General features: G+C 40.2%; 1 protein-coding gene across 5 annotated transcripts in view; it reads left to right on the top strand.

The window, feature by feature from the left end:
• REXO1 (RNA exonuclease 1 homolog) overlaps positions 1-12,055 on the top strand; it is a 195,101-nt gene that overhangs the window by 45,786 nt on the left and 137,260 nt on the right. For all 5 annotated transcript variants that reach the window (XM_073545606.1, XM_073545616.1, XM_073545626.1 and 2 more), the window contains one exon: positions 3,444-3,581. In XM_073545606.1, coding sequence (XP_073401707.1) covers positions 3,444-3,581 — 138 coding nt within the window. The remainder of the gene's footprint in view (positions 1-3,443; positions 3,582-12,055) is intronic.

Below are 12,055 nucleotides of genomic sequence, written 5' to 3'. Positions count from 1 at the left end.
TCCTGAAGAGCAGCTCATCTTTTCCTCTCTATCCTTACCTTCTCCATGTCACTTTTTTTTTTTTTTCTTTTCTTCCCCTGCTGTTATTCTTCATTTTGACTTTGTTTTTGCTTTCTGTTCAGTTTTTACTATTTATCCTTAGTTCTGGATTCTATATTTCACATTTTTGTTTTATTTAGGAAAATCTTTTTCAATGCACAAATATTCAGGTTTTTTTTAATCAGTCCCTAGTGTAGAACGGCTACAGTTGTGGCCAAAAGTATTGACACCCCTGCAATTCTGTCAGATAATACTCAGTTTCTTCCTGAAAATGATTGCAAACACAAATTCTTTGGTATTATTATCTTCATTTAATTTGTCTTAAATGAAAAAACACGAAAGAGAATGAAGCAAAAAGCAAAACATTGATCATTTCAGACAAAACTCCAAAAATGGGCCAGACAAAAGTATTGCACCCTCAGCCTAATACTCGGTTGCACAACCTTTAGCCAAAATAACTGCGACCAACCGTTTCCGGTAACCATCAATGAGTTTCTTACAATGCTCTGCTGGAATTTTAGACCATTCTTCTTTGGCAAACTGCTCCAGGTCCCTGATATTTGAAGGGTGCCTTCTCCAAACTGCCATTTTTAGATATCTCCAATGGTGTTCTATGGGATTCAGGTCTGGACTCATTGCTGGCCACCTTAGAAGTCTCCAGTGCTTTCTCTCAAACCATTTTCTAGTGCTTTTTGAAGTGTGTTTTGGGTCATTGTCCTGCTGGAAGACCCATGACCTCTGAGGGAGACCCAGCTTTCTCACACTGGGCCCTACATTATGCTGCAAAATTTATTGGTAGTCTTCAGACTTCATAATGCCATGCACACGGTCAAGCAGTCCAGTGCCAGATTCAGCAAAGCAACCCCAAGAAATCAGGGAACCTCCGCCATGTTTGACTATAGGGACCATGTTCTTTTCTTTGAATGCCTCTTTTTTTCTCCTGTAAACTCTATGTTGATGCCTTTGCCCAAAAAGCTCTACTTTTGTCTCATCTGACCAGAGAACATTCTTCCAAAACGTTTTAGGCTTTTTCAGGTAAGTTTTGGCAAATTCCAGCCTGGCTTTTTTATGTCTCGGGGTAAGAAGTGGGGTCTTCCTGGGTCTCCTACCATACAGTCCCTTTTCATTCAGACGCCGACGGATAGTACGGGTTGACACTGTTGTACCCTCGGACTGCAGGGCAGCTTGAACTTGAATGGATGTTAGTCGAGGTTCTTTATCCAACATCCGCACAATCTTGCGTTGAAATCTCTTGTCAATTTTTCTTTTCCGTCCACATCTAGGGAGGTTAGCCACAGTGCCATGGGCTTTAAAGTTCTTGATCACACTGCGCACGGTAGACACAGGAACATTCAGGTCTTTGGAGATGGACTTGTAGCCTTGAGATTGCTCATGCTTCCTCACAATTTGGTTTCTCAAGTCCTCAGACAGTTCTTTGGTCTTTTTTCTTTTCTCCATGCTCAATGTGGTACACACAAGGACACAGGACAGAGGTTGAGTCAAATTTAATCCATGTCAACTGGCTGCAAGTGTGATTTAGTTATTGCCAACACCTGTTAGGTGCCACAGGTAAGTTACAGGTGCTGTTAATTACACAAATTAGAGAAGCATCACATGATTTTTCGAACAGTGCCAATACTTTTGTCCACCCTCTTATGTTTGGTGTGGAATTATATCCAATTTGGCTTTAGGACAATTCTTTTTGTGTTTTTTCATTTAAGACAAATTAAATGAAGATAATACCAAAGCATTTGTGTTTGCAATCATTTTCAGGAAGAAACTGAGTATTATCTGACAGAATTGCAGGGGTGTCAATACTTTTGGCCACAACTGTATATTAATCCCTTTTTAAATGGGTTGTCCACTCTTAAAAGGATCTTATTAGGTGATATATGCTGCTCAAACTGTAGGCAGCATGTATCAGGCAATGACTGTAGTATTCCAGCCATATACACTCCCTGACAGAAGTTATGTCGCTTATCCATGTTATGTAAATAAAGGCTTATAACCTGATGTTAAAATCATTGTTGAACCGCATGGATGCAGTCATTCAAGCTCATGGAAGTCACACAAAATATTAAATATGACTCTAATAGCACCACAACTTCATTCACCAATGTTATGCAACACATATTTGTATTTTAAGTTATTTGTTTGAATATCACATTACTTTCTGTGGCCGACAAAACTTTTGTCTTGCCAAATTTGACCATTCTGTGTCCATTAAGTGATCAATATTTCTGCATTGATGCCAATTTTTTTTCTTAACCTAAACCACATTTCGGAGGGTTTCTTCTTTCAAAAGAATAATTTATACAACCAATGGATGAATTTAGCGTCCGGTTATAAGCTTTTATTTACATAACATGGATAAGCGATATAACCTCTGTCAGGGAGTGTATGTTTGTCTATGAAACACTGACGTATCTCAGAGAATAACATAATTTTAACAGCTGCAGTGACAAAACCACGTTGTACAATAGTCATACAGTTGGGTCCCTCTGTGGCTCCTTGCCCTATAACAGTGACTGGCAAGCCTCTGCCTAAGTGCGCGTATATAGCCCAAACAAAAGATATTCAAAGTACTGACCATAAATAAATTGCATTCCATCACAGAGGTATGGAGTGTCCCTCTGTTTTAAGCCGCCTCCCAGCTGTCCATCAACCCCCCTGTATGGCGTCCCTGCACCGCCTCCTTCTGTGTTGTTGCCGTTACATGTTGTCGGGCTCCTGCGCTGTGACAACAGTCTTCTGGCATGCGGAGTGCGCGCTGCCCGGTAACTGCCATCAGGCTATCGCTCCTGCGTGTTTGAGTCCCCAGATCCCGCCCCGCAGTGTGTTATGAAGCTTAAGCTTTTACATTTTCTGTCAATGTGTTAGGATATGTGCACACTGTCAGTAAATGCAGCGGGTTGCACTCTGTGTACATCCGCAGCATCCAGCCATCAGTGGATAGATGTTACAGCATAGTGGATGGGATTTCTTGCACAGACGCTCGCGGCTCACCCGCAGAGACGGACATTTGGTGCATGTCAATTTCCATCTCCTCGAGATAAATTTCACCAATAGAATTAATTTGACACTGTGAATTCGCATGGGTCAGTGAACACATGCGGATTCACCTGCGTACAATAGACGGCAGCGCTTTGGACGCAGCAAACTTTCTGGTACTCTCATCCTGCTTGGCAATACATAGCTATTAGTTAGAGAAGGAAGAGAAAGTGTCTAAAACAAATAAATATGGCTCAGGTTATGAAACGGTCTCTTTTGGCACATATTGAATCCAGCACATTTAGCTTGCTAAATCTCCCCCTGAATGTAAGCACAGACTTTAAAGACACGCAAAGGAAGGACAAGAAAACTGTTAAGTCAAATGGCCCTTTTACAGCTTTCTTTCTTTACAGTCTGCTGCCTTGAAGAGACCTGTCCTACCTACTGAATTTGGTGCAAAAGTGCCTACCACTATTCGACAGCGTTATCTGAACTTATTTATTGATGAGTGCCTAAAGTTTTGTCAGCCACAAGAAGAAGCGTTTAACAAGGTAAATATTAGAACTTATTTTTAAACTATTGACCATTTAGTGCCTTACCCCTTTGCACTGTGTTTTTGTTTGGCTTTTCTCTTTATTAAAAACATTTTTTTTCTTTTATTTGTGGGTATTGTTTCATGTTTTAAAAGCACCACTATATGGTACGTGTAATTTTGACTACATTTTACAAACTGTATGGATGGAAATGTAAAAATAGTACTAGTGTCGTCGCTTTACATGAATTTGATGGGCGACACAGCCGCACCCACTTCCAGCCCTGGCTCCGCTCCTCCTCATCTCCGCCCATTTTGGTGGTGCTGCCTCAAAGTAGCTTGCAAACACTAAGTTGTAAAATATTTGTACAAACCCACACCCCTCCCTCTCCACCTAAGTATTGTATTCTTCGGCTGTTTTCTGGTGAAAACACTTATCATAAATCCACCCATTATCCTGTGGGTTGATAGCTTTCTACAGGTACATTATTTTTGTAGTGTTTGTTTTTGTTTGTTTTATAAGTTTTATAATTCATGCACAAAAAACAAACAAACCAAAAGCAAAGTTCTTCCCATAGGCTATTACATTGTCTGTCAGTGGAGCTGTGTGGGGCTGTGGTTTTTTTTTTTTTTTTTGTGCTGTAGTGTTCGTTGGTACAATCCAGTTACTATTTTCTATTTTAGGGGGATTTGAAATGAAAATAAAGCAATGACATGTGTGGGTTTTTATTTTTTGTTGGAGGTGGGTGAGATCACTCTGCGTTATAATTTATATAACATATGAATCACATGTTACTATATAACATTATTTTCTCAGGTCAATACTTTGTACGTTCTTTTTTTATGTTTTACTACGAAAAAATTAAAGAAATAAAAATGTGTACCATAATCTGAGATCTCCAACGTTTCATTGGTGGACTGGAGGAACTGGAAAGGCTTGTTCTTTGCAAAAAAAAAAAAAAAAAAAAAAGTCTGTGGTTTTTATTGCTACCATTGTGGATCATGTAAGGCTAAGTCCCAAAATGAGCTTTTGGTGCGTTTTTGATGCTGGATTATTTTTGCTGCCCCAAAAACGCAGCGTCTTACAGTTCTAGAATCGTGGATGGGATGTATAGACATCTCATGCCCACTGCTTCTTTTTAATGCAGCATAAACTGACCTGCAGAGCATGTTTCATATCCATTACATGTCCCTTTCTCTTGCAGGTGCGTTGAGCTTTATGTGCGAAATTTTCCCATTGACTTGCATTAGTTGCGGAAATTCCACAGTTAGAAAAATGCACGTGTTTTAAGTGCGTTTACGCAGAGGAAACGCATCAAAAATGCATGTAATCTGCACCTAAGTAGCTCAATAAAGTTGTGTCAAAGCCAAATTTCAGATAGTATCAAAGCTGCTTTATTTAAAGCATGACACACCAAGAAGAGAAGAAAAGATGTAGCTTCAAAAACAAGACAAAAACGTAAGTTAAAAAATGCACACAAACACAATAAAAACCTAAGTAACCAAATAGGTGCAGAAATTCTACAACATCAAAAGCGCAAGAAAACGTCATAGTGGGAATGTAGCCTAAGACTTTTTGATTGTTTTACATAGTAACATAGTTATTAAGGTTGAAGGGAGACTTTAAGTCCATCTAGAAACCCATATCCTGTCCTAACTTGTCCTAACATGTTGATCCAGAGGAAGGCAAAAAAAACCCATGTGGCAAACAGTAAGCTTCACATTGGGGAAAAAAAATTCCTTCCCGACTCCACATACGGCAATCAGACTTGCTCCCTGGATCAACGCAATATTAAGGAAACTAGTGTATATACCCTGTAATATTATACTTTTCAAGAAGGGCATCCAGTCCCTTCTTAAATTTTAGTAGGGAATCACTCATTACAACGCCATATGGCAGAGAGTTCCATAGTCTCACTGCTCTTACAGTAAAGAATCCGCGTCTGTGATTATGCTTAAACCTTCTTTCCTCCAGACGTAGAGGATGCTCCCTTGTCCCCGTCACAGGTCTAAGAGTAAAAAGATAATTTGAAAGGTCTTTGTACTGTCCCCGCATATATTTATACATTGTAATAAGATCACCCCTAAGCCTTCGATTTTCCAAACTAAATAACCCCAAGTGTAATAACCTGTCTTGGTATTGCAGACCCCCTAGTTCCCTAATAACCTTGGTCGCTCTTCTCTATTCCGTTTATTTGTTTTTAATCAATAAACTTATATTGAACACCAAATAACAGTTTACAGTAGAATAAATATTTTGCATGTCATACAGTAATAGTACCCATACAAACCAATTGTTCGTTCAGTGTCATTCAAATAACCACCATATACAGTGGGGAAAATAAGTATTCGATACACTGCCAATTTTGCAAGCTTTCCCACCTACAAAAAATGGAGCAGTCAGTAATTTTTATCGTAGGTACACTTTACCTGAGAGAGACAGAATCTAAAAATCAAAAGATGGAAAATCACAAAGTATGACTTTTACATAATTAAATTGCATTTTATTGCATGAAATAAGTATTTGATCACAACTAGCAAGAATTCTTGCCCTCACAGACCTTAGTTTTTCTGTAAGGTCTCTCCTACTTTGCATTCACTACCTGTGTTAATTGCACCAGTTTGAACTCGTTACCTGTATAAAAAGCACCTGTTCACACAATCGATCACACGCCAACTTGTCCACCATGGCCAAGACCAAAGACCTGTCTAAGGACACCAGGGACAAAATTATAGACCTGCACAAGGCTAGGATGGGCTACAGGACAATAGGCATGCAGCTTGGTGAGAAGGCAACAACTGTTGGCACAAATATTGGAAATGGAAGAAACAAAAGATGACTGTCAATCTTCCATGGTCTGGGGCTCCATGCAAGATCTCGACTCGTGGGGTAAGGATGATTCTGAGAAAGGTCAAGAATCAGCCCAGAACTACAGGGGAGGTCCTGGTCAATGACCTGAAGGGAGCTGGGACCACACTCTAACATTTCCATTAGTAACCCACTATGCCATTAAGGATTAAAATCCTGCAGGGCACACAAGGTCCCCCTGCTCACTCCAGCACATGTACACGCCCGGTTGAAGTTCACTAATGACCATCTGGATGATCCAGAGAAGGCATGGAGGAAGAAGAATGAGTACAACCCCAATGACACCATCGCAACCATGAAGCATGGTGGGGGAAACATACTTTTAAAGGTATTTTTCTGCAAAAGGGAATTGGATGACTGCACCGTATCAAAGGGAAAATGGATGGGGTTCATGTATCATCAGATTTTGGCCAACAACCTCCTTCCCTCAGTAAGAGAATTGAAGATGGGTCATGGCTGGGTTTTCCAGCATGATATAGACCCGAAACACACAGCAAGGGCAACTAAGGAGTGGCTCTGTAAGAAGCATTTCAAGGTTCTGGAGTGGCCTAGCCAATCTCCAGACCTAAAGCCAATAGAAAATAATTGGAGGGTGTTTAAACTCAATGTTGCCCAGCAACAGCTTCAAAACCAGAAAGATCTGGAGATCTGTATGGAGAAGTGGGCCAAAATTCCTGCTGCAGTGCTACAGGATATATCTAACCTCTGTAACTGCAAACAAAGGTTTCTGTACCAAATATGAAGTTTTGTTTTTCTATTGTATCAAATATTTATTTTGTGCAATAAAATGCTATTTAACCCCTTTACCCCCAGGGTGGTTTGCACATTAATGACCAGGCCAATTTTTTGCAATTCTGACCACTGTCACTTTATGCGGTAATAACTCTGGAACACTTCAAATGATCCCGGTGATTCTGAGATTGTGATTTTTTTTTTTTTTTTTTTTGTAACATATTGTACTTCATTATAGTGGTAAAATTTCTTCGGTATGACTTTCGTTTACTTGTGAAAAAAACGGAAATTTGGTGAACATTTCACAATTTTCAAACTTTGAATTTTCACGCCCTTAAATCGCAGAGATATGGCAAACAAAATAGTTAATAAATAACATTACCCACATGTCTACTTTACATCAGCACAATTCAGGAACCAATAGTTTTTTTTTTTTTTGTTAGGAATTTATAAGGGTTCAAATTTGACCAGCCGATTTTTCTAATTTTTCCAACAAAATTTACAAAACCATTTTTTTTTTTTTAGGGACCTCATGACATTTGAAGTCCCTATTGAGAGGTCTATATAAAAAAAGAAACCCAAAAGTAACACAATTCTAAAATCTGCACCCCTCAAGGTGCTCAAAACCACATTCGAGAAGTTTATTAACCCTTCAGGTGCTTCACAGGATTTTTTTGAAAACATTTTTTCTTTTTTCACACAAAATTTTCAGTTCAATTTTTTTTATTTTTACAAGGATAACAGGGAAAGATGGACCCCAAAATTTGTTGTGTAATTTCTCCTGAGCATACCAGTACCCCATATCAGGAATAAAACCAAAACCGCTGATTATGCGCACTGCAGAGCTTGGGAGGGAAGGAGCGCCATTTGACATTTTGAATGCAAAATTTGCTGGAACAATTGGTGGACGCCATGTCGTCTGGAGAGCCTCTGATGTGCCTAAACGGTGAAAATCCCCCACAAGTGACACCATTTTGGAAACTAGACCCCTCGCGGAACTGATCTAGATGTGTGGTGAGCACATTAAACCCTCAGGTGCTTCGCAGAAGTTTATAATGTTGAGCCGTAAAAATTTTTCCCCACACATATATTAAGCACAAAATATTGCAGTTTCATAAGGGTAACAGGAGAAATTGCACCATACAGTTTCTCCTGAGTACGCTGATGCCCCTTATGTGGGGGAATACTACTTTTGAGACACAGTGCAAAGCTCAGAAGGGAAGAGGCTCCATATTTGAGTTCTGATTTTGCTGGAATGGTTTGAGGGTGCCATGTCACATTGGCAGAGCCCCTGAGCTGCCAGAACAACAGAAACCCCCTATATGTGAACTCATTCTACAAACTAAACTCCCCTATACATCTAGGGGTGCAGTAATCAGATTAACATCATGTGCCTCAGAGTTTTATACCACTGAGGGGTGAAGAACAAATAAATTACATCGTTACCACTAAAATGTTGTTTTAGCCTCAAGTTTATAATTTTCCTAAGGGCTAATAGGAATTTTTTTTTTTTACTACAAACTGAGGTCCATTTTTTCCTGAGTGCGCCAATACTATACATGTAATCGGGAAATATTTTTCAGGCACAGTGCAAAGCTCAGAAGGCAAAGAGTACCAGATTTTACTGGTTTGGTTTTATTGGTACCATTTTTGGGCACATGACATTTTTTTGAGTAGTGTTCCTACTATAAAAATTACAGGCCTCTCCATTCTTTGTACAGTGGGGGAAATAAATATTTAATCCCTTGCTGATTTTGTAAGTTTGCCCACTGACAAAGACGTGAACAGTCTATAATGTTAAGGGTAGGTTACTTTTAACATTGAGAGATAAATATCAAAAATAAAATCCAGAAAATCACATTTATTTAAAATTTTTATTTGTATTTTGCAGTGAGAAATAAGTATTTGAGTCCCTACCAGCCATTAAGAGTTCTGACTCCTACAGACCAGTTAGACGCTCCTAATCAACTTGTTACCTGCATTAAAGACAGCTGTCTTAGGCTAGGTTCACATTAGCATTTCTTTGCGCAGCGTAGCATCTGCATGCGGAAACGCATATGTACGCAGCTTTTTTTATCCACATTATCTTACGCATGACTGCAAAAAAAGCTGCTTGTGTATGCGTTTGTATGCATTTTTGCATTCGTTTGCGTTGGTTTTGCGCATGCGTTCGATATTTCCAATGCTCTTCCAGTAGAGTTTTCCTTAACACCAGTCAGCCAATGGGCGAGTCTCATTTGATTTCTATATATAGACACACTCACTGATGAAATCCTCGTCTTTTGCTGCTGTATCCAGCTGCAAGATGAATCTTGGCGTGGAGAGCTTCCTTATTAATCTTGATTTGCAATTGAAATTGGCTGTTTCCTTTGCTGTGGCTTGTGAAAAGAGAAAGACGGAGAAGACGTCATCGTCGCTTTTGGCAACACCCCATCATTGAAGTCCGAGAGAGCCATGGAGCCTACCACTCTTTGTACACTGAGCTGCAAAAGTTTTTCTCGTACACGAGCATGTCGGAACAGAGCTTCGATGACTTACTGCAACGTGTCTGAGGATCCATCACCAGGCAGGACACACAACTACGTCGAGCAATTCCTACTGAGGAACGTCTGTTGGTGACCCTGGGGTACGTAATGTTGAAAAAGAAACACATGTCATTAATATTATTGTTCGAAAAAGCCATGTAATCTTTTGGTTTTTTTTTCACATTTTCTGTTTTGCAGATTCCTGGCTACTGGAGAGACCTTATCTCTACATTTTCAATTATGAATTGGAGTGTCCACCCTTTCTGGGATTATTGGAGACACCTGCCGTGCTTTGTGACGTTCTGCAAGGACAATTCCTCCCACAGCTGAACTCTGGCTGGAAAATGCTGCAAAATTCCAGGACATTTGTAATTTTTCAAACTCTTTGGTGGCTGTGGATGGCAAACACATTCGGATTATGAAACCTGCTGGAAGTAGATCCGAGTATTTCAATTACAAAAACTACTTTTCCCATTGTTCTCATGGCGATTGCAGATGCTGACTGTTGATTTGTCGCCATTAGAGTTGAGCGACTTTAGTCGGATCGGGTTTCATGAAACAAAATTTGTTTCAGATGAAACTGGTCCGACTAGGGCAAAAAAAGTCAGTTTCGTCCGAAACCCGACCCCAAAGCAAGTCAATGGGGAATAAAAGTCGGCATTGAGTGGATGAATGTCATCTGCTCAATGCCGACTTTTATTTCCCATTGACTTGCATTGGGGTCGGGTTTCGGACGAAACTTCGACTTTTTTTTGCCCTAGTCGGACCAGTTTCATCTGAAACAAATTTTGTTTCATGAAACCCGATCCGACTAAAGTCGCTCAACTCTAGTCGCCATGGATGTTGGCTCATGTGGACGAGGAAATGACTCAGACATTCAAAAACTCAGACATGGGTCAACGTTTGCATGGGAATAATTTTAATTTTCCACAGCCACGATCTCTTCCGAACACTGAAGGACCGCCAATGCCGTTTATTGTGGTTGGGGATGAGGCATTTCAAATGTGTGCCAACCTCATAAAACCGTACTCAAGTCAGGACTTGAATCACACCAAAATGATTTGCAACCACTGATTGACAAGGACATGAAGAACTGTGGAGTGTGGCTTTGGATTGCTGGTATATAATGGTGCATTTTGGGTATCAAACTTAAAATTGATGAGGTTGTGAAAGCGTGTAGTGTTCTGCATAATTACACCCTGACAAAAGAGCAACCCAACTTAGAACTTAAGGAACCTGATAATACCACATTGCAGGATTACCAAGATCACCCTCTGAGGACTACAGTGCAAGTTGTCCAAATGAGGGATAAAATTGCTGCCTACTTTTTCAGATATTGGACGTGTGGCATGGCAAGACAAAATGGTTTAAGCCGCTAAGTAAACTGTACCTGTAATTTTATGTACCTGTACTGTTTGACTTTAATACTAACACCTTGACTGTAACACCCGATAATACTTCACTCAACAATAAAAACATGTTTAAATAGCGAGATAAAGAAAACACATGGAGACAGGTATTGTGAAACAAAAGAATTTTTAATAACAAAAATAAAAACTTGTAATTTAACAAATAAAGAAAAATAATGGGATTTACTTGCAAGGTCTGCGGGAGGGAGTTGCATTGTGGACCTGGGGGGTGTCGGGCTGTGATGGTAGGCTAGGAGTGGTTGGGGAAGTTGTTACAGGGGAAGTGGCCGTGAATTGGAGGATTGGGTCAGAAACATTTGGCAGAGGACACATTGGGGGAATAGGACACATTAGGAGTGGAATACAAGTTGAAAGGGATTGACACATTCGATGGGAGAGAACCAAGGGAAGGTGGGGGGAGAATTGGAAACGGAGACATCCAATGTCTTGTGCTTGCATCTGGAGTCTTGAAAGTAATGAACTTGCTGTGTCCGTACCCCCTTTTATACCTCTCTGTTTTAGGAGCGGCTGAAACCTGTTCCTGGACATGATCAGTCTGAAGTACGCATGCGTATCGAATGTCCTTGCATACCAATGTGTTCCCACAGACAGTAATGTGTTGTTTTAACGCACTCATCCACATGCGCATAATTGACGCCTCAAAAAATGCAACATGCTGGGATCGCTGCACACTACGAAACGACGCATGCAAATGCATGTCCCTCCGCACAACATGTTAAATATATGTATGCATGCGGATCATACACTGCGCAAAGATACGCTAATGTGAAACCAGCATTACATAGTCACCTTTATAAATGACTCCTGTCCACAGACTCTAACCTCTACAAACCAAAGAGCTTGCTAAGGATGTCGGGGACAAGGACATAGACCTGCACAAAGCTGGAATGGGCTACAAAACCATACGTAACATTCTGGGTGAGGAGGAGAAAACTAT

The sequence above is a fragment of the Dendrobates tinctorius genome, unplaced genomic scaffold (genome assembly GCF_039654945.1).
Source record: "Dendrobates tinctorius isolate UK_male_01 unplaced genomic scaffold, ASM3965494v1 ptg000011l, whole genome shotgun sequence".
NCBI classification, from domain to species: domain Eukaryota; kingdom Metazoa; phylum Chordata; class Amphibia; order Anura; family Dendrobatidae; genus Dendrobates; species Dendrobates tinctorius.
Note: the sequence above shows the minus strand (reverse complement) of the source record. Positions and strands in the feature narration are given on the sequence as shown.